Source organism: Epinephelus lanceolatus, chromosome 6, assembly GCF_041903045.1.
Source record: "Epinephelus lanceolatus isolate andai-2023 chromosome 6, ASM4190304v1, whole genome shotgun sequence".
Lineage (NCBI taxonomy): Eukaryota > Metazoa > Chordata > Actinopteri > Perciformes > Serranidae > Epinephelus > Epinephelus lanceolatus.
The window spans coordinates 8,580,820-8,604,993 of NC_135739.1; the positions used below are offsets into that span (position 1 = coordinate 8,580,820).

Genomic DNA, 24,174 nt, shown 5'->3' on the forward strand with positions numbered 1-24,174 from the left:
CTACATGGTAAGTTCTGAAAACATGCATTTGTTAGTTATGCAAGTCATTTTGTTGAGGTGTTTCTTAGCCATCTAAATTTCTCTTTTATTGTGGAAAGCAAACAATGGAAAGAATGAAGCGATGATGCCCTGCTGTGACAGGATGAAAAATAACAATGAGTGTTACTGTGGTGGTTCACGCTGGTTCAGAGTGTTTACCATATTCATATCACTCGATTCTAGCTACCAGTTGTACTTAATTGCAAACCAAATTAGCCATTAGCTACCTTCCCCAGTTAGTTAGGACAGCTATTAGCAGAACTGTTAAGGGTAAATATTCACCAACTGCAAAATACTAGAATAACTCTCCAAGTATTTGCAACATGTACAAACTTTTGCTTTACAAAGACAGATTGCGTAAGGTCTTCCCTGATGTTTCCCCCTCTATAGGAGGTGTAAAGAGGCGGACGGGACATTGACCATTCTCTTTGACCATATCAGAAACTTTTCACTTATTGAAAGTGTGTATTTAAATATTTCCTTAAAGCATTTGAGAAGAACGGGGAACCTAACCTACTCATCACTGTCTGAGGTGCCACGAGTGTGTTACCTTTGGCAAACAAGTATGAAACTCAGGCTGTTTCATTTGGTTTGGTTGTGGCGAGGAAACTTAGAGTGCATTCACACCAGGATAGTCCGGGGGACTTGGTTCGATTGGCCGGGGAATGCCGAAAAATTTCACACGTTCATTTGGTTCAGTTCACTTTCACACTGCACTTTTTAAAGCAGACCAAACCACCTGGGCAACATCACGCAGTTACAACAGCAGCTCGTTTGGGGGCGGTATTGCCCGAAATGACCACTGACCAGGAAGAAAAAAAGCATGAGGAAGAAGAAAACCCGGCTCATCGATTGGCCAGGACTGAAAATGGAAATCCATCTGCTTCAGCCGGGTTGGTCACCACAAAAAACAATGGAGCAACACCAAATTTATACAGCCTTAGGGTTTCTGTTTTTAACTTTGGTGTTCCAACTTTTTCTTTTTTTACTTCTGCTTCTCCTGTTTCAAATGCACTGTGCTCTACCTCACTTCCTCTCTTTGGTTCACCGGATAGACCATTTGCATTTCCCACTGTAGGCGAATCACACCAGAGTTCATTTGCAAGTGAACCAAGACCCCCAGTTTTCAAGCGGACCAGGGTTCGCTTGTTTGGTCCGCACCAGAGTTCAAACGAGCGTTCACACCACTCCAAACGAACCAAACTATCCATGGAAGCGGACCAGGGTTCGTTTAAAGTGGACCAAATAGCACCAGTGTGAATGTGTCCTTATTCTACTTAAGTGGAAGTCAGACTGTGTACCAGCACATGATATGTGGATAAGAGAGCTGATGTATTGTACTTAGGAAGGTTAAAATTCTCAGAATTCGGAGCCCCGTCCTAGAGTGCCTCAAGGGTAGTGGTCTGTAAGGGACTAATTGACCAGTCTATCCTCTATCACTGTGTGCATGTATTTTATTTTACATGTAATGTTGAAGTACAAGGACTCGCACTCTGTTTTTCTACTTGTAAAGATATTTATGGCTGAGTTGTTGAGTTTTTATACTGAAAATCCTAAAATAAAGGTTAAAAAAATCATTTTGTGTTTGGTGTGCACAAAACCAGTTAAAATCTAATTCTAAATCTCAACATTTTCATTAGTTGTATTGAGATAATGGCAACACAGCCCGTAGCTTACATTATTCATGATATTATACAGACTGTGAGGTCTTCATTTTAAAACAAACAACAACAACAACAACAACAACAACAAAACATGAAACCAACCCCATTCAAGCCAGAGGGAATATTAAGAAATGACAGCCAAACCCAGCCACTCAGGCCCAATCAGGTTCAGGCAGAATATCCAAGCTCAATTACAGGTTGCTTCCAAACCAGAGGTACCGCCACCGGGACTCTAACCCTCGGCCTCTGCTGTAGTCCCCCAGTACTTCTGCTTTTCCTGAATAAATCCAAAGCCAACACAGGTTTGACTTGTTCAGCACTTTGTGTTGTGCAGGTCTGCGCGGTGCTTATGCTGTCATGTCATGTCAAAGCAGTGTGAACGAGGCAGAGTGAGAGCGGCTTCTGTGCCGTGAATGAAGCCGGCTCCATTTGTGACAATGGGGAGTTGAAAGCTCCAAGTGAGCGCTAATGAGAGAAGCAGCAGGAAGACCTACTTAATACGACAACTTCCCCTGTCTTTATTGAGCAATTACTTTTAAGTAGCTTCTTTGTGAACAAGGAATCCTAATCAGTGATTAAAGTTATTTGAGAGGCCATAAGAGGTATAATTGGTTATCGGGATCCGGAGCATTGTTAAGGGGAAGATAAAAAGGGTGGAGATGGATCCAGCTGTGACACTGGGACTAATATTAAACTTTGTTTTTCAAGTAAGTGACACATTTATAAACACTTCAAGTACTGTATATGACTAATGACTGCCAACTTTGATAGTGTGATCACTTTGAAACTATGGATTTTGTTGCAGAACGACACAGAAAAGAGAAACACTGAAGGATAATACATCGTTGTAGGAAGATAAGGTTGCACATGAGTCTTTTTTTTAATAGTTCTGCTCTTTGGTGAGGATTAGTACACTCTGTGGGGGCTGAAGGTTGAGCATATGTTTACAGATTTACATATGTACAATATTATCAGAGTTACACGTGTGTAAGCGCTGGCCATCTGGTCTTTAAAGACTTAGGACAAAGCCCAGCATGACTGCCTTTCACATAATGCATCCAACATTTCAGTGAAGTGTTTGCAGAGGAAAGAGCAGAGGAGATAAAAACTGAAGAAACCTCAAACACAGGGAGAGTTTTGTCTCGTCACTATAAAAAAAACACACACCATGTTTGCCTGTGTGTTTGGGTGCACGGAACATAAATTATCCCCCAGGATCTGAACTTGATTTATTGCTGAAAGCTTCTGTTCACACATGCTGCAATGAGCCAAAATAAGGCAGGGGAGTGAGACAGTGTGGGTCCACGTGTCATGGGACAACAGCTCTACTTAAATGAGGTGTTGGATTGTTTAGTTAAAAACTTCTACCGTCTCCAGTTCAGTTCAGTCTGTTAAATTCAAAGTAATCTGTATTAAAAAAATTAAAAAAAAATCAGAGAAGTGGCTTTACTTTATTCAGTAGCAAAAATCTTTAATCCCTTCCAGACAAAACGGATGAAGCGTTTTAAGTCCTGGGTGTCAGTCCACATGCTTTATCTCCACAACCCCGCTCCAAATGCGCTGTGGCAGAGGTTGAGCGCACATTGTTTTGACATAATTATGGAGCTGTTTTATTCCGTCTTCCGCTGGAGAAGAGCAGCTGAGCCCTGCTCTTAATTAGCATGATATGTATAGAGGAGTGATTTATGACTTCATTTGGTTTAGAGATGGAAGGGAGGGATTTGAGGTCTTTGGAGATATACTTGTTTTAAGTGTAAAGGAGCAGACCGAAATTGGCTTCTACTACTCTGAGGAGAATTCCTACGGGAGGAGAAATTCAGATCGGGAACAATAGGCGGATTATGTTTCTGTATGAAAGCAACGAAACAAATACTGTGAATAGGTGAATGGTTTGAGAGCCGGAGTTGGCCTTTTTTCATCTTAAAACTTAAAACATCAAATGGGCTGAACAATTAACGCCTCAAAATGGGATGTTAGCGAGGTTCGCTGATGAGTGAAAGCGTGATTCATCAAAGGCAGAGAGGGGAGCTTTGCTGTCATTTCTTATAAACAAACGAGAGAGAGAGCAAATGAAGCCAGTCAAATGTCACGGCAGACAGTCACTGCTGTGTAAACTCAGACGGTTTCATAACTTGAAACCTTTCCAAGCAGCCGCTGCCACGCTGAGAATCTACTGTAAACCTACAGTCAGTTACTCTATACGACAACTGTCAGAGAGTTTGTGGGGTGACGGACCATACATCAACTTGAAACTCATATCACATGGTGCTATGACATTTTATGATGACATACTTGTGAGGGTATCCCGTGCTACCAACTTCCACAGTGTAAACATTATGGTGACATTTAAACACAATTACCATCTAATGGATACTTAATGTAATTTATTACATGTCGTAATCTCTTTGATGGAGAACACTTTTCTTTGTACTTGTTAACTCTGGCAACTGAGGAATATACACCCATCAGCCAAAACATTCAAACCACTGACAGGTGAAGTGAATAACTTTGATTATTTTGTTCCAATGCATTGTTCTGTTGGGAAACCTTTGGTTCTGGCATTCATGTGGATACCACCTGACATGTTCCACCCACTCAAAAACCGTTGCAGACCAAGTACCCCCCCTGATGGCAACAGTACTCTCCAGTGGCAGTGGCCCCCCAGCAGGATAATGCACCATGCCACACTGCAAACACGGCTCAGGAATGGCCCAAGGAATGTGACAAAGACCTCAAAGTGTCAACCTGGCCTCCAAATTCCCCAGATCCCAATCTGAATGAGCATCTGTGGCACGTGCCATTAACCCACCTCACAACCCACTGGACTAAATGGATCTGCCGCCAACGCACTGGTGCCAGACACTGCAGGACACTCCCAGAGATCCTGTGTCCATGCCTCCACAGGTCAGAGCCAAGTCCGATCCAAGGAGGCCCCACCTTGGATTAGGGTACATCTGGCGTACCGGCACATCACAAGAATCCTTGAGCAGATTGGGACCTGGGAAATTTAGAAGCCAGGTCGACACCTTGAGCTTTTTGTCACGCTCCACAGGCCATTTCTAAACAGTTTGTGTAGTGTGGCCTGCTGCTTTTTTCTGCCATTGGGGAGTACTGTTGCCATGAGGGGGGGGGGGGGGGGGGGGGGGGTACTTGGTCTGCAATGGTGTTTGAGTGGGTGGAACATGTCAGGTGGTATCCACATGAATGCCAGAACCAAAGGTTTCCCAACAGAACAATGCAATGGAACAAAATAATCAAAGTTATTCACTTCAACTGTCAGTGGTTTGAATGTTTTGCCTGATTGCTGTATATACAGGGTTTCTAAAACTTAAGTTAATTTTAGACTTTTTTAAACTTTTAATACCACTCTGAGTGGAATTTAAGACCAAAAAAGAATCAGTTCCTCACAATTTTGCACAAATGTTCACTGTGACATGAAACATGACTTTTTGTTTCATGGCGGACACAAGGGCAAAACAGAAATTGGAAATTCCTTGGGTTTGTTGGCAGATATTCTTGGCAATTTTGTGTTTTTCACTCTGCATGCTGGATTCCACTGCCTCGATTCCCATCGTGCAGAGTTTGAAACTTTTTTTTGCATAAAATACACTGAGCCTCATTAAACTGGCTTGTAACAGTATCAGCCATGCTGCAAAGTCTTGGTTAAACAGCCATGTTTCATATAATTTGCACTTTCCCATATCATCCACGGCACAGTGATAGCTTGCTAATAGACAGTGGATCTTCTGCTCTGAGCATCCTGACAAACAAAATATGGTTTGGCTGCCCAGATCTGCATGACGGTAAGATGTACTTTAAAAAACATAGATGTTACTAATTATTTTTAATTTTACAATGCAACATTAGAAAAAAACAATCCTTAAAATCCTTCTTTCCATGTCTTAGCATTTAAAGATTTTTCAAAGATTGATTTAAGACACTTAAATACAAATTAAGGTCTTATTTTTTTTTCAGATTACTGAATTAAATGTCTTAAGACTTATTGAGGATCTGTGGAAACCCTGTCTCCAGCTGTAAGAACTCTAGACAGAGTAATATGATGTAGTATATGGTGTATTACAACTAGATCCATAAGATAAGCTAATGTGCATTAGCTTTATTCAAATGTACCATTATTGGTAACAGACAAAATGTTCATGCAAAAATGTTTATGTTGACTTAGAATCTGTGTCACCTTTTCAAAGTAGGCTCGACAACGTAGTTGTCTTTTTAATCGTCATCGCATTGCAAAAGACTCCAATATTGCAATTTAATAATGGAATCTTTGGTCAATCAGTCGGAATCAGTCAGTGGAAATGCAACACTATTTGACTCGTCAAAACTAAATTAAAGAATCTTCGAAAGCATGATATTTCTATGCAACCTTTATGTCACTTCAGCATTCCTATTGCCCGTGCCGGTGCAGATAGACAAAAAAACCCTGTGTAGTTATGATGTTCTCTGGAGAGCTCCCCAGAGAGTAGTTCCTCTCAGGGAGTCCCCACATCTGTTTGGTCTGAAAACCCCTATTGAGAGCCAAAGTTGCTCGGAGACACACTGTCAACTTCCATAGTAAGTAAAATAACAGTAATTGTCAACGGAGTCTGGTGGCTCTCATATAACGGCTTCAGTTTCCCGCCGAAAAATGTCATCTGATGGTGAGGTAAAGCCCAGAAAATAATCTAAATATAGTGTACACTTAAACTTATGTTGATTTTTTTTAAGTGGATAGGCTTTTTTTCAGGTGGCTAAAAACTAACCAATAGACGCAGCGTTTGGTCCGTCTATTTGAATTCCGTGAATTCCATGAATGTCCGTGATGCAACAGTATTCTACCTGGCAGTTAGCGTAAATTAACATTGTAATTCAGTCCATAGATTCTAGGGCCGTATTCACGAAAGAAAATATCAGTCAACTGAAATTCTGCTTACTCTTCAACCGATTGATTGGTCGTTGGGGTAAAAATCGACACGTTATCTCTGGGTTAACTAAATCGGCCACGGTGTACTGAGGGGACTGTACCTGGTAGCAGCGAGTCCAACAAGTGTTTTTCTCCTGTCACAGGGCTGTGGGGCTGACAATGTCGTATACAACGTAACAATAGTAACGTTAAACATCTCTGTAATGCTGCATGCGAGAGAGACTTAGGGTGCTTTCAGACCTAGAGTTGTCTTGCTCTGGTCTGAATTAGGGACTAGTTTTGTTACGAAGTTGCACAATTGCCTAGAGTTGGTTTGTGTTCTCACAGCAGCATTTACAAGCGGACCAGATCAAATGCCTTGTGCGAGAAAGCTGCTCTTGATTGGTCAGAATTTCCATGTGGGAAAAATCCAGGAGGTAAACAAAATGTTCAAGAAGAGTACACTTGCAAGATAAATGTGACACTTTCTAATGTCACAATGGAGGGACAACTACGCAGGTTGATTTAGCGCTGCTCATCGTGGACTATATTGCTGTCATTGTTCATTTTAGTCAAACCATACAGTTTGAAAACGAGGCGCGGCTCCAACTAGAAAACAATGTTTTGATGCATTGGATGTGCTGAATGTGCATATTAAGGCAGTACAGGAGGAGGTGCACATTAATAATCCTCCAGGACTGTAAAATGCTCATGTTTAACCCAAACAATGCGTAATGCGACTTCAGTTCAGATTGACATCGGAACACATTCTCACCACAAACGAACCGCACCAGAGTTCATCTGTAACTGGACTGAGACCACCTCTTCAAGAAGGTCTCGGTCGGGTTGTTTTGGTGCGTACCTGCCCAAACGAACCGCACTTAGGGGGCAAACGAACTTGAGTTCAATTGAACCGAGCCAAACAGTGCAGACGTGAAAGCACCCTTAAAATTTTTAGCCCAGAGGCTAATTTTAGCCATCCTGGCGCTCCAACAAGAGCTCTGCTGTAATAATTTTGGAGACTTAATAAAATAAGTCCATAAAGATAAATGTATATTATAGAACAATATAATTTATCACAAATTATGTGTGACTATGTGTTCTCTCTTGATTATAATGGAAGATGACTTTATGGCCGAGGAGTTTGTGCCATCAAACAGAAGAACTTTTTCCCGTGTGCAAATTAGTTTGTTAAATCTTACTCAGCATTCAGACTTCCTTTGATTGTGTAGACACCACTTTGAAACAACAGACAGGATATGAAGAAAAATATTTTCACAATGCCATGACCCTTTCGTGTAGCGCTTAGATTTAGAGAAGTGAAATGTCTCATTCAGGCTGCACAAGAACTAACACCAGATGAAACGTTAGATAGGGAGGTAGACAAAGGGATCTACACTGTAAAAAATATCATGAGAACAAAGAAAACATAAACTTTGAAGCAAAGATTAAAAGACTCAAACAGTTCAGAGACTTTGCACACATGCTGCAGACAAAACACAACAAGTAGTTATAAGGTATGTGTTCCACTTAGATAAAAGTGGCCTTTGTATACGCTGAGAGCGCGAGCCTGTGGGTTCTATGGGGACACTGACACACTCATTGGTGGATTTCCTGTAAATTCTCCTGGTGACACCCATGAGGGACTCTGACATAACAACCGGTAGTCAGTTTGCCTCTGGCCAGTCAAGCAGGGAGGAATAAAAACAGCTTATGCACATGTTCGACACTTTTGAACTGCTCTGAGCAAACAATTAGCGCATTTCTGGTAACTTAGTGCAAGAAGTTTGATCAAAAACAGCACTTCTCGGATGTTTTCAACTTTCACTATGATTATCTCGCTACGAGAAACTTATTAACCTTCATAGCTGCAGAAACCATGAGGAAAAAAACATAATGCTACTGTCACATAATGCCTTCACTATTCATGTATGCTGCTTCTGAGAGAAATTTAATTTGATACATTAAGTTATAGATTTCAATCTTTTTATTTTATATAATGTAAATATATTCTGAATGAAACTGCTGGTGATGACTCATTTCCGTGTGAATCATTTTCTTGTGGTGCCAGACACTCTTTGGTCACGCCGTATGAAACATTCACTTCATATAGAAAAAAAAAATCCCCATTTAAACGCTTGACTAAGATGATTAAACAGATATTTGAAGTGGCTGTTTGCAGTAGCAAAAAGAAAAGTCGAGAATGAAACAAAGATGCGAGGCAACAACTTAGGAGAACTCTCAAAATATTGAGTAGAATGTTACGTGTAAGTGAAGGACAATATAAAATCATAAGGAAAACTACAGATCAGTGAACAAACACTGGATCCATAAACACAGCTGCATGCAAATCAAACGGCACGTGCCAAACATTTTACCCAGGAGACATTTCTATGACTTTCAACAGAAAAGGATGTCAAGGTAGAAAGCTATTAGCATAAAACAGGGATGTGAGGTCTCTTTGTTGCCAAAGATTTCAAGGAAGGCCAGTTTATTCCGCGACGCGTTGGTGCACCTGTTACCTCCTCCATCTGCCAATAACACGAAGGCCCTGTTTTGAACAATTCTCAAAGCCTGACAGCACAAAAAAATGACACTCTGTTGTCAATACTGCTGCAGCCAAACTGAACCTAATATGCCTCAGAAAGGTGACTTTTATTGCAGGGCTGTTGCACTGGATTGCATTACCTTGTACAGTTATTCAAAATATTTAGTCCACCTCTTCTACAGTGTGTTGTAGAGGTGCTCATGATCTAATCACACGAGTATTATATTCATATCAGTGTGCTTTTAAAGGAGCTGTGTGTAGGGTTTATGGTGGTGAGGACTGCATATGGTAACCAGCTAAAACTTCCCGTGTGCCGAGTGTGAACGCCCGGTTAGGATTCCTTCAGTGTTCATTGTTCAGGAGATTTTTTCTGGGAGCAAAATTATTAGCAGATGTGTCTGCCTCTCCAAAACAAACAGACCAGGTGATTTAAACCAGGAAAAACACTCAATAAAGCAGTTTAACGTTATAAATAAGTGTTTTTCTGCCACTTCTCAGCTTGCCATGGAGGTGCTGCTGTCTACAGTGGCTGACACAACCGGCCCCATCTAACAGCCAGTGTTTGGTTTGTCCATTCTGGGCTACTGTAGAAACATGGCGGTGCAACATGGCCGACTCCATGGACAGAACCCACTCTCTATGTAGATATAAACGACTCATTCTAAGGTAACAAAAACACAATGATTCTTATTTTCAGGTGTTATACACCAAAGAAACATACTTATTATATAACATTCCATTTCTGCTGATATATCCCCCTAAATCCTACACACTGGACCTTTAAAATTCCCCAACACCTCGCAAAAATACAGACAACAGTTCAAATTTTGCAGTGAAGAACACAAAAGAACTGGAGCACTGACTTCTCTGTGCAAAAAGCAATCACGACTGACCTTCCCTCAGTGCATGTACCACATGAGATCAACTTAAACCCTAAAATCTGATCTGCTGTAAGGAATCTTTGAGTGAAGGGTCACTGTCTGAGACCTATATGTCGTTCACTTCCTCCCGCTGGGGCTTAATTCAGAACAAGTTCTCCCTAAAAAATCTGAGGGCAGACCTCGCTAACCGCGCACCGCCCCGTCTGCACCGGCTCCTTTGTCCGCACAATAAACACGGCCTCAGACTGCTCATTCCAGCCCCGACACTGGCCTCTGCTAGACAAAGGGACAGTGAGGCGCTGTGCCAAATTGACTTGTCCCTAATTTTTATGCTAATCCTCAATTTTACATCAGACGGTCCGCACATTTGATATAAAAGATATTAAATAAATAAATAAAGAGAGACCCAGATAATCTGTTCATAAAGACGTCTTATCCTTTGACAAGTGGAGATGTCTGCAGATGGCTTTACATATTTGCATGCTCAAACTGCTGAAAACAACCAGTCACCAGCATCATTATTAAATGTTAATGTTTTAATGGATGTTGTTGCCCAAAAGGCAGAACATTTTACTGCTTTAGTTTTCACGCTGCAACCTATAGGACATTAGATATGAGCAATGAGAAATTAAAGTTATTAATTAGTGTTTCCTCCATATTTCCCTTTTCAATCAACAGCAGTTGAACTGAATCTTTATAATGAGGAGAAAATTCGAAGCATTGCGCAGTTTATATAATTACTGTCACTCTCAATGTGAACAAGGTCAGAGACAGAAGAGAAAACTGGGATTAACAGTTTTTTCTCAAGTCACTGAGGTCATGAGATGTTAACAACATAACTCTGGTGCAACTGAAATTATAAAAGTTCAACATTTACATGTGAAAATGTACCAAAACGTATCCCCACCCTCTTTATATTGTTTCATTAATCCTCTTAATGCCTGGAGAATGATTAATTGTGGAGAATAAGGCAGTGGCAACGCGTCTAGATTAAATGTTTTGTGGTAAAATGACATATTGGAATTACAAGGCTTTAATGACGCCACAAATCATCAACTGGAAATAAAATCTATTTCTTTTAATTTGACACAAATCTGTGAACACTGCCAGAGGTAAATAAAAACATAAAGAGACCCAGGGTTCATTTCTTTCCTCGACTCTTCTAGGTGTGACACCAGAAATTAAAGGTAGCGTCACTCAAATATTGTTTAATGGAATACTGTTAATAAAAACTGTCACAGTAATTCTATCTTCTAGAGCTCCAAACGTATCCTTTCATTGTAGGCCAAGCCAAAGTATTTACACCAAAGGCCAAATTTACAAACTGAACAAGACGGGATGACTGGTGCCGTTTTGTTTTTCCTTCAGTGGTGGGCAGAGCTCAAACAGGAGCCGTCTAAGAACAAATTTTTACAAAACTAACATCTGGTGTAGCAGACAGGTCCACAGCTCAGACCACAAACCCCCACAGACAGCAGTGTTTTCAACCTGACAGCATGCTCACTGCTTGCCGAATTTCATAACCGTTTCCCCTGTTTTGGAAATCTAGGGCTTGGGGGGGGGGGGGGGGGGGGGGGGATGTTGAGGGTAGAGGTTTAGATAATGGTCACATTACAACACATATACCAGATGGGGAGGTGGGAGATGTACGGCTGAATATCTGCTATGTGTCACGTTCAACCTTTGTTATATAATGAAGTGCTTACTGAAGACTTCAGCCAAATTAACAGTGGACTATTTAGGAAGGGCCACATTTTGGGGGCGAAAATTACAATAACAAAAAAAAAGAAAAATATACTTATACTACTACTGCCAATAGTAATAACAGTAGAAAAGTCCGGAGTCTCAGGTAAAATAAGAGTAACCTACATATTGTTAGAGGTCAGTAGTAATACTCGGCCATTTCATTGTTTCAAGGCTCTATTTTCACTGGTTTTAAAACAGAGCTTCTGAAAAGATCTTTTACGACACTAAACACACTATTAGTTTTGGAGAGGAGGAGACTTCTGTGGATAATTCGGCTCCTGAGCAATGAACACTGAAGGAATTTTAACCAGGAGACATTTCAGGCGGTTGAAATTTGAAATCTTACACACTGTTTCTTTTTGAGGCAGACTCGATGATTAAAATCCTCCATCTGGTTAAAATATATAGTTAATAATAACCAAGATCTATAAAGTGTATTGTAAAAAGTCCTTGATTGACATTGTTGGAAAGGTCTGGGATAGTAAAATACACAGCTCAAAAAAATATAGAACACTGGTCGAGTCGGTTTTAGACATTTCAATGCGGAAAAGTTACATTTTATCACATCTTTAACCCATGAAAAAAACAGACATCAATGCCAGTAAAAAGCCTTTAAGGCAACACTGAGTAGGTTTCTTCTATTTTCAGTTTTCAGTTTCATATTTTATCAGCGGCTTCAAAAGATTTCAAATGACATTACTGTCATATTTTTCTTATCAGCAAAAGAAAATGGTTTCTCTTCATGTCTATAAATCATCCTATATTTGTGTCTGTTTTGGTCAGAAAGTCTTGTGCATATTATTATGAACATAAACCTAAAAAAATGAAATACATTTTACGTCTTGACATCTCTAAACACCAGGGGTCTTCATTTAGAAATGGAAACTAAAAATGATATCTGATAATATAAGTGTCTCTCTCAACAGATATTACTCATCAAAGGTGTTTATGAAGGCAGTTGTTACACTGTGAAGTCATTTCTATCGCATGTGAAACAGACGCAGAGTCACGCTCTGCAGGGCACAGCCTCAACTTATTTCTACCTTATCTTAAATCACCTCTGCCTGAGATGTAAACCTTAATCGTTCCAGACTGTAACCCTGTTGCAATGGAACAAAGACTAATTAAATAAGTTACACATAGAAATTAAAGTCCTTGAACTCTATTAGTAAATGTGTCCATTGCATATTAACTTGCAGCACAATAACCTTTTCTTCTTTTTTTTTTTTTTTTTTACATAACCAAACCAGCAGGTCCCACAGGGCCTAAAAAAAGCAGACAACACAAGGCTTCCTGGACTCACACATGACTGCAAACCACAGTTCTCACACTGTATGTTTATTAGAAATTAGGCATGCAACAAGGCCTCTGTCACAATGCAAAGATGGGAGTGTATGCATGAAGCAGAACTCCCATCAAAAATGTGCACTTATTATTACACGTACAGAGGCAGCAGAGGAGAGCGATTACAGGCCACGAACAAAGTATTTCAGTTCCTGATACGTTGTGATATAAGTCAGAGGCTGAGCTGCCACATAAATACACACAGCTGTGCACGGTTGGACCAAATATACTTTGAGTTTTTGTCTCGTGTTATTAAGCTGTGGCTGTCAATTTGTGTTCACTCAAAGAACCTTAATAATCAAAATTTCTGAGAAAAAAGGGCCAAAACTACAATCAAGATCTATGTTACAACTACAAAAGTAAACTCAGTAGAGTGCCACCACCAGGCTGAGTTCTCCTGCTAACAGGCACTGTATGTGAAATTTAGATGTGATGTAAACAGCTTAGCCCTTTTTAAACAGGAATTGTGCAAATTTGCAGGAAAGCCCAATCAGTCTTTTTTCAGCATTGGCAGTATAAAAACAAAATCGGGGAGTGCAGCAAAATGACGCCTACCTACTTTTGTTTATACAGAATGCGCCTTTTTCGGGGCAATGGGGGGCGTGAGCAAGTAACAAAACGTGTAGCTCAGCGTGTGACGTAAACAGTGACGTGGGAGGGAAGCCGCGGCTGGTCAGACCTTCGGCGATTCTCTCGTAAGTCGGCCCGTCCTTCACCGTCCCCGTCATCTGACGGTTAATGGCCTCTTCGTTTGCGAGGGCAAGGAGGGCGTGCAATTTCCTGTCTCCCCAGTTGCTCATCTTTACAGTGTCTTTGAGGTTTGTGTTTCCCTCTTGCTACTAGCTGCTCGCTAATTCCTGCTATCAGCTGTTTCCTGTTAGTCCATCGCCAGTGGGTCGCACGTGCGGCGTCATCAACAGCTCCTCCCACAAGTCTTCAATAGCCCCTCCTGTGGCAGACGGGCGCCTCGTTCTTTTTAAACCAAAAAGATTCCCCTATGTGGCGGAAAATTGGGCACCCTGGATCAACTCGCCAATCCGGCTCTGTGTGTCGAAACGCTCGCAGCTTGCTGGCAAAACGGCCAAATATTCGCAGAACATCTGGCAATGTAAAAGGGGCTAGTGTCTACAACACAGTCAGAAATCTTAAATCCATGTCCATCCGGTGGCTGGAACAAAACCAGTTGCAGCCATGGCAGCCGGAGTAGCCAAGATGGCAGCAAAGATAACTAAAACAACTCATTTATTAATCTCATATTGTACCTAACTTTATTCAACCATATGGAGTTACTTTGCATACTCCTGTTCAAAATAAGACCAAACTTTTCAAATGGTTAATTTTTGAGCCACGGCAAAGACTAAAATGTGGCCTGTGACAGACGGTAAGGCATGTTGTTTCTAGCAAAGCCAATTTCTGGAGAACTTGCAGCACCTACCAGCTGATTAAGAGAAGTAAAGCATCAGCAGCTAATGATGATTAGGCTGATTGGTCAAGTAGTTTGTACTAACTCACTAACACCAAATGCATGATCATAAAGTAGAATTATACTTAAATGTATAGGTGGATGATCAGTGTTACCTGACAATAAAATGCTCTCTAGCATCAGTGAGCATGTCGTGTTTCAGTATGCTCCCTTTCTCCAGCTCTTTATTTACATCACTGCTCCTCTCTGTTTTGCAGGTGATGGTGAAAGCTTTGCTGAGGTCTGTTTGTTGCCAGTTGCAGCATACTGTTGGCTGGAGTCACATCTTTTACAAAATATATCATATTATAATTGTGGAATTACTAAATAGCCCTACCTGGCAAACAATGGGTGAATCGGATTGTGTATCACTTAAACAAATGACTTTACATATTAAATGCGTCTTTAATGATTGTGTTTTATAAGCAAACTCACAGCAGCTGTGTTAAAGTGAAATAGACATTTAAAGTTTTGACATTTTAGGGTCTTGTCTGCTGTAGACTGTGCGACTCACCACAATCAATACAGTGACATTGCTACTAAAGTTCACTTGCTCCTGAGGGAAAGCTGTAGAGTTCGTTGGTGAGACAAAGAAGTGACTCAAGCAGAAGCGGAACCGTGAATGCGGACTGATCCTAAAAATGGAGAGGGCAACATAAAATATTCAATGTCAGCAAAGTCTTACATTTGCAATGTAAGAGATTCTGGACAGTTTGGGTCCGGGCCGATCAGGCTTCAAAAACACAAGAAGAAGAAACCCGCATTTTCAAGAATGTATTTTTATGTCCATTTATGTGTATTGCATCAGACAGGCTATTACAAAACTGCCAAATTCGCTAAAAGTTCCATCGTTGTGCAAAAAAGTTTTATGCTCGCTAAGGGAGATTTTCGCCTTTATCGAAAGAGTTGATGTTATAAATGTGAAACGGAAACACCTCAAATTAAGTTCTGCCTCTGTGAACGACATGTCAGCAACTTCTGGTCAGGTTCTAAAATACAATTCCTAAACATATAGCTTTATCTCAAGATGATGGCACTAGCATTTGCTAAATTTAAGCAATTTTTTCTACATATTGAGAAAATATTTCTGGGAAATTTTGTATCAGATAAATGTAGGTGTTAGTCTGGCTAAACTAGTTTTAAGACTTCACTGGGTTCTGTGAGACTAAATAATCTTGGCAAGTTAAATTTTCTTGCTCTGTTGGTGGATCATTTTTCTTATTTTGTCATATTTCTTTGATTTCATTGGGGTTTTTTGTTGTTGTTTTTGAGAGCTGACTTTTTGCAGTGTAGTTTGCTTGCTCCAAACCAGTTGATAAAAGATGTCTCCTTCACATTCTTCTTTGCAGCATTTTAAAAGTTTGCTTAAATTTTGCTTGGAAATTGAATGGAAGCATGACTGCTAACTTTGAAACACCAATTACATGCTTAAGATAAACTCCAGCTGGTAGAACAAAAGCAATACTGTTCTTAATTTGTATTTGTTTAAGATAGCGTCTAAAGTGACCGTATAAGGGTTTAATTTTAAATCTTGTGGTGTTACCTGCAGTATCAGAGAGGCCGGGATCTCCTGCCTGTTTGTAAGGGTTGAACTTGGGCTTGGGTGCAACCATAGGGGCAAATTTCTTGGGTGCCTGCTGCTGGGACACGGAGATGCTCGCACTACCCAAAGATGGAGTGGTCTCCATCCTGGCGGCCACTTGTCCCGTCTGGTCGTTAGTTGGGTTCCACATGGTTCTGTTGAGAAAAGAGAAAAGTTGTTAAAACTAAAGCTTGGACCTGTGAATTTAAGGGCAACATAGCTTCAGTCAACATGGGCAATGAAGACTCTCTGAAAACTACAAAAGACCTTTAGAGATAAGGTGAAGAAACAGAAAACTTAACAATGGATCACAGTAGGAAAAAACACGTCAAAAAATTACAGAACCCATCCACAAACAGTTAACCTTTAATAACACAAAAACATTTATCCTTTAACATTTAAATTTGGACCTCCTGCCAGCTGGAATCATCAATAGAAACAATGCATAATCTGTCTGATGAAGGACAGGAGCACCAGCGATTTTTGCCAGGGAAGTAAGAGGCCTGGACCAAAGTCAAAAAGGGTCTCCTGAGTCAAACTGCAGCAGCCCTCCTAACGATAATATCCTTTAGTAGATTAGAGTTTGACTACAGATTCCTGAAAATGATGCTGATTAAAACAATACACATCCTTTGTTTGTTTCTTTTTTTTTTTTTTTAAATCAAAACTGTACAATGGACAACTGAGTGGTTGCACTGCTACAGGAAGTGACCACATGACCAATGTAAAGACAGTTATGGATTGTGGGGCCAGGTAGGACCTGAGTGAAGAGGTTGTGGTTGTGTATTGTGCAGGGAAACGTATCCTAAAAAGAGTGCTACTGCATGTGTAATAAAAATGTATCCAACCAGAAGTCTCCCCCTCTGTTTCCTGAGATATGAGGTTGAGTTAAGGCCAGAAAAGTGTTTTATGGAGGACATTATGATGTCACAGTGAAGCTGACCTTTGACCTTTTGGATATAAAATGTCATCACTTCGTAATTTTATCCTATTAGACATTTGTGTGAAATTTTGTCATAATCAGCATATGAATTCTTGAGTTAAAATATGTTTTGTGAGGTCACACTGACCTTGACCTTTGACCTCTGATCACCAAATTCAATCTGTTTATTCTTAAATCCAAGTGGACGTTTCTTTTTAATCTCAACAAATTCCCTCAAGGTGTTCTTGAGATGTCATGTTCACAAGAATGAGCAGACAAGCACACAGTGACCATGATGTTTGACCACCAAAATCTAGTCAGTTTATTCTTCAGTCCAAGTGGACGTTTTTGCCAAAATTGAAAAAATTCCCTTGAGGTGTTCTTGAGAAATCTGCGTTACAATAATGAGACAGACAAGCTCACAGTGACCTTGTCTAATGACCATCTATAACCTCCAAACTCTAGTCAGTTTATTCTTCAGTCCAAGTGGACGTTTGTGCCAAAATTGAAGGAATTCCCTTGAGGTGTTCTTGAGAAATCTGGTTCACAAGAATGAGACAGACAAGCTCACAGTGACCTTGACTAATGACCACCTACGACCACCAAAATTGAGTCAGTTTATTCTTCAGTCCAAGTGGATGTTTGTGCCAAATTTGAAGAAATTCCCTCAAAGTGTTCTTGAGAAACTTTCACTTTCTTTACCCATTGCTTCTGAGGATTTCTGCATAATAACAGAGGCGGCTGTATACATAATTATATATGTGTAAAAGTCTACTTCTTGTATTTCAACTATTGAGTCATACTGTTAAATCAGCTGGTAGCATGTTTTGTAAAAGTAAAAAAAGGTAACACATACCGTGTTCTGACATATATCCATGTGTCCAATTTAATACAGTAACAAGGTATCAAAGAGGGAAGGAAATCACTTTGAACTTGCAACCTTTTTTTACTCGCCTCCTTTCTTGCAATGCCTCAACAAAAATAACAAATCAAGAAAGTGATGTGTGAAACAAAGAGAAAACAACAAAGTAGTTTAAAACCAAAAAGACTTCATAACAAATCACTGAAAGATGACCATCATTGATTTGAAGTGTTGATGCAGCTGTCAAAAACAAGATCAAATCAGTGTCTATACGTCATGTACAGAGATTAATGTGTATAACTTCATTTTCAAATTACAGTAATTTATTTGTTTTATTTTGTTGGAGGCCACTTGAAAATCGTTCCATCAAGATGCAGCTGATATTGATCAATATCATGATGTTCATTATTATATTGTATTAGTGGACGTTTGTGGCCTTAATACAGTTACAGTGAGAACAACAGAGTAAAAGACTTGGCTGTGGCTGAGGACACAAACATCCAGTATTTCACCATCGCATTCTGAAATCACTTGAAATATTTGAACTATTTATATGCCGCGCTTTTTTCCCCCCCATCCCTCTTTTTGTTTGTGTTTGTTGTTGCTGTGTTCTGATGTTTCTGCTGTTTATTATCCTCAGTCTGACTGATACAGGGTTTACATTCTTTCTCCGGAGCACAGGAGAAAAAAAAAAAAGCCCACGCACAATCATCTTTTAATATCTGCTCAAATCCCTGCTCCTCCTGCCGCCTGAATGGTTTCTTACTTTTGATATTTTTCCCTGCTCTTAATACTGCGATTCAGACACGCGCTGGTGTCTCACACCCACCTGTCCTTTCAGTGCAAATGCTTTCATTTCTCGACGCTCAAATGGCTAACAAAATAAAAGATGAATTAAAAAGGAGGAGAAAAAAGCAGAAATGATCTTAGAATGTGTGCGTAAGAGGACTCAATACACGACACCTTGAAGAGAAAATGTCTGTTTCAGTATGTGGTTACATTTTTTGAAGATGGCAAACAATTCTCAGTAGGATGTCACCTTATGTGTGCCGGATTAAACCATTAAAATACTTAAAATAAACTTTCTTAAAAACAAATGATTTACGTACCATTTTGGAAACAAAAACCTGAACCCTACACACTGCTGACCTCAGTGTATTATCACTCTACTGATTCATTCATAGTGTGAATAAAGACCTCTAATTGCTTTGCCTCCATTGAACTGTAAAATCTTAAATACCTAATAGTCATTTTGAACTGCCTTCAAATTAAAGTTAAATCTACCTTCTTTCTGAGAAATGGTCTCTTTGAAAAATTGTTGATAATGTGTGATTTACAAAAAAAAATAAAATGTAACAAGGTCGCCGTTTCTGAAAAGAAATGTTGTTTCACCTCCATTGTGCTGAGGTGGAGGCAGGAACCTCAATGACAGATACCTCAAAACCGAAGCAACTAAAATTATTTGCATTATTCCTCAAGGGCTGAGTAGAAATGTACATTTTTGTTCTATGTATTTTTATTAATGAGTTAAAGGCTGATATCATATTTTATTACCCATCAGAGTTCCATGACAAACAGTATTTTAACAGTAGTCCATCTCCTGGTACTTTTAGACCTCCTAAAACAGCTGGGCGCTGTGGTTTTCAACAACAGATCCAGACTGTCAAATCACAACATGGATTCACCTTCTGACATCAAAGCAAAAACACAGAATCTACTGTAGTCAAATATGAAGACAGAACAGACTGCACAAAAGAGCATCCACTGCAGGAAGAGTAGGAGAATGTTTGCTAAGGAGTCTTCCACATGGACAGAGGACGTGAGCCTCCTAAACATATATGAGTGCAGTCTTTTCAGGGTGTCTACAGGTATCAGACAGTTACATTTAATGTTTTTAGGACACTTTTTAACCAGATTTAGGACAGATTTTTGGTCAAACCATGTTTTACCTATTTAAGCATTGCAGGTAAGTAGTATAAGTCAATCTACATTTTGCCAATGGGTAAGTGCAAGTAAAAAGTATAATGACAGTATTACAGTTTTAGGTTTATAACATTAGAAATGTGGACTTTTCCATAGAAAGGCTTCACTCATTTTCACAAAAAGAAATTTAAAAATGGATAAATAAAAATTAGATAAAATGATTGTAGTAAAAACATCTAAGACTATTTTAAGACCTCATTATTGAATTGAATTTAACTGAATTTGACTTTTTAAAAAGGACCTGTAGACACCCTGCTTTTCTGTGTTCAAAATGTTAATTCATCTACTGATCGCGACTCAATAAATCATGATGCAGTTCAGTAGCGTTATTTAGGCTCAAAGTCTCAATAAGCATCATTTCAGCTCCGTCTTTTGACACTTCAGATCTGTTTTTCACCTGCAGAATATCTACAAATGCACAAGTTATAAACACACTGTAAAGACTTCTAGTGCAAAATATATTAATTCAAGTCCTATTTAATGAATTAATTTAGTTTGAATGACAATCTTTGTGAGGCTTTACTGGCTCAAGGTTCCTGTAGCTTAAGGAAAGTCAGATTTCAGACTTGTTAAGACTTTTTACTAATCCCACTCAGAATGAAATTTAATACAATTTTAGAATAACCAAAATCAAGGTTAAAAAAAAAAATCACGAACTGACATCATTTACTTAAGATTAGGGACAATTTTGCCCAGATGACTATTGTAACATAATCATGCATGGCAGAGACCAGGTTAGAAGAGAAGTGGGAAATGCCCAGGAGTTTTTTGCTTTTTTTTTTTGGCAAATTTGTGTTTCTCAGTCTGCATGTTAGATTCCACTGCTTTGGTTCCCATCGCGCTGAGGTTGAAAAACGTTTTGCATAAAAAACACAAAACACCTCATGTGCTTTGCCCCGTAGTGGTTTCAAAAATTTCACGAAACGTTGGTCCAACAGACAGTTTTTGTAGAACTTGCACTTCCCCATGTCGTTGTACAGTGACAGCTAGCTAGCAGACTGTGGATCCTCAGCTCAGAGCATCTGACCAGAAACAAAATGTGGTTGTTGTTGGTTCCACGATCCTGATGTGTGTGACGTTAATGTGACCTTCAATGAATCACTTAAGAAAAATAGTCGTTGGCAATTATTTTTGAGATTTTACAATGCAACATCAAGAAAATAAAGATTCATTAAATCCTACTTTCCATGTCTGAGCATGTTTAAGACTTTTGAAAGACTGATTTAAGATATTGTAATACCAATAAAGGCCTTAATTTTAAATTAATGAATTGAATGCCTTTCAAACTTTTTTTTCCCTGTAGTACACTAGGGGTGGGCGATATGGTCCCAAAATAATATCACCATATTTCAGGGTATTTTTGCAGTAATTATATTCTTGATGATATGACAAATTTGAAAAAAAAAAAAGTTATTGTTAATTAACAAAATATATAAAAATGATCTCTCATTTCTTTAGTTTGTGAACAACAACAGTAACTCAGAGTGAGATTCAGATTCTGTATACAATATCAATAGTTAAGAAAATAAAATCTACCACATATTACACATTTAAACAGCTCCCAAACACAAAAAATGTCCCCTGGGATCTATATACATATAAATCAACAGGTGGCTTCCTTCTTTTAGGAAAATCCTAAATGATTGAGTTGTTTTTTTTTCCACCTGGGCCTTTATGCTCTGCCATCTCTAATCATCACACTGTAACCTGTGACAGGCTGTTATGATACCACATCTATCACACATTCACATATATGGAGTTTTTTGTCAAGGCGCGAACATCACGTAGGTTTACATTACCAAAGGTTTATGACAAAATCATTTGACGACACCGACTCTTGTGTGCGCACGGTGAGAGAGGAGAGGGAGAGACACTGTGCTGCTGCCAGAGGAGCCACTGAATGAGTTCCCTCTGAGCGGTAAGTCACTAAAAGAGTCTGAGAAGTCCGGGGCTGTTCATAAAACATTCAGGACGCCACAGTTTATTCCACACTACTGAGGCTGCTCCTCTTTCTGGAACCACTGCAGAGTCGGTAATAATTTTGCTTTCAGCCATGCTTGTTGTTACATTTTTTTATGATATTAAAATTGATACCAGTATTATCATGAACGACATGATATGGCACACCCCCATAGTACAGTCATCAAATGTCATTAAAATAAAGGTTATAAGCTAAATGTTTTGACTTTCAGATGTGTCCAGTGTCGTGTTCACATTAATGTGTTATCTCTACAATAAAAAAGATGAGCTGAGAAGATACAGATACACTCAGCCTGGGCTGATAATCAACATTTACACATATATTTTAATTATAATTCTACCCTTCACATGAGGATGAAACACTGTGAGAGAGTATAGTTCACTCACTTCATTCCCACACCGGAGAAAGTTTGTCTCCTATAGCTCCTGTAAGTGATAAAGTGCTCGCTGTTGTGATTCATGTCAGGGATTAAGTGGTTCTACCAACACCGCCCACCGCTGCTCAAAGAGTTACAGTCTACGTGGTCATGTGACTGATTTCCTGTTTGATTTTGGCATGCAATGCAGGTTTGGAATATCCTTTTTTGGTGTAAAGTCGAACTCCATCTGCACAGCATTAATAGTACTTATGAAACGAGGCCTTGTTTTGATATCCATATAATGTGATCTTGTCTCCTTCCCTTTACATGCAGACGTGCTGAAGGCATTGCAGCTTTCAGTTTAATATACTGCCTGTAAATATTTTGTATGAACTGTCTTTTTTGCATCTGTTTTTTATCGAGAAGTGTTGGAGACAATCCTCGCGTGCAGGAGTGACAGGGTACACCTACTGTGGGGCAGTTTGTCAGTGTATCACAGGCGGACGAACGCATTCACAACTTCAGAGTTTCCATTTCAGCCTGCGTGTCTCAGGACTGTGGGAGGAAACCAGAGCGCCCACACAAACACGATATATGCAGCACATACCATATGTTTAGAATCTGAACTTTGCTGTAAACATATTCTGACTCAACAGATGTGGCCCCGTTGTATCACAGACTCCTGAGATCTCCTGAGCTGGCACTGCGCACCATCGTGTGGGGAGAGCTCTGATGATGTGAGACTCAACATGACATGCTTTTTTGCTTATTTAACTTTGACTTAGTGTTCTGTGATCTCCTGCAACTTAATAAGCTAAATTATGCATTTGCTTACCGTTCATCTGTATCAGCTTTGATGTGTTCAGTAATAAAAACTAAAAGTCCCTCCCTCGTGCTCGTGACTGAACTCAAGAAGACATATACACACACACACACACATATACACACAATAGATTGATATGAGTGAGGCATATGGCACAGGTCGAAAGTACACATGCACTTGTGGAAAAAAAAAAAAAGGCTGCATCAGTATTGAAGCCTCATGAAAGGAAAGTCAATTCTGATTGCCGGGGCAGTTACGAGATGACTCACAAAGCTGTGACACCGTGTTTAACAGTTTGCTTTATGGGGGCACGGCAGTCGGGCTGTCTTCTCACAGCTGTTCCGCTGCACTTTTACAGCTGTCATTGAGGAACTGCTGCAGGTGTTTCTGCTGCATTAATCTTTCATATCCACCAAGGAAACTATCAAACAAAACCATCCAAAGAGGACCACAGAGAGTACAGAATTCAAACCATAAAATGGCAGGGTTCAGAGATTTTTTTGGGGGGGAAAGCATGACATGCTTTCTAGCAAATCTTTGTGGCTGGGAGACTGAACGCATGTTGAAAACATACACAAAACTGCAGAACTTGATCTGGCAGTGTTCAAGATCTTCTGCTTACTAAGAGCTGCTGTGGCTTCAATAGCTTCTTTCTTTTGCCTTTCTTAGCAGACAAATACACAAAGATCTACGGGTCGCAGACTCAAGTGTTTAATATTTTATATTGGAAAATGTTCACCTTCTGAAAATGTGAGGTAAGTAACAGAGGAATTACTCAGTAAAAGATATGAATCTATAACTTACCCGTGCAGCAGTTGGGCACTGTAGTTTTTAGAAAATGCCAGGTAAACAGCAGTAAATATCAGAGCTGGGTCGATTTCCTGTTTTGGTCGAATTTAAACCAGTTTGAATTACTGCAAACCAGCTGAACCAGCACTTGTCATTATGACACGTTCTGGCAAATTAAAAAGTAGCCGACATCAGCAACCTGTGCTAATGGCGTCATAGCGCTAAATCCAACTTGTATTGCGTTAGTATTAAGAAACATGACAACGTGATTCACCTCATATTATGTTCAT

At 39.6% G+C, this 24,174-nt stretch overlaps 1 protein-coding gene across 10 annotated transcripts in view; it reads right to left on the reverse strand.

Annotated features, from left to right (window-relative positions):
* The window catches only part of lpp (LIM domain containing preferred translocation partner in lipoma), a 244,864-nt gene that overhangs the window by 149,998 nt on the left and 70,692 nt on the right, over positions 1 to 24,174 (reverse strand). For all 10 annotated transcript variants that reach the window (XM_078168576.1, XM_078168573.1, XM_078168574.1 and 7 more), the window contains one exon: positions 16,128 to 16,321. In XM_078168576.1, coding sequence (XP_078024702.1) covers positions 16,128 to 16,317 — 190 coding nt within the window. In that variant the 5' untranslated portion in view covers positions 16,318 to 16,321. The remainder of the gene's footprint in view (positions 1 to 16,127; positions 16,322 to 24,174) is intronic.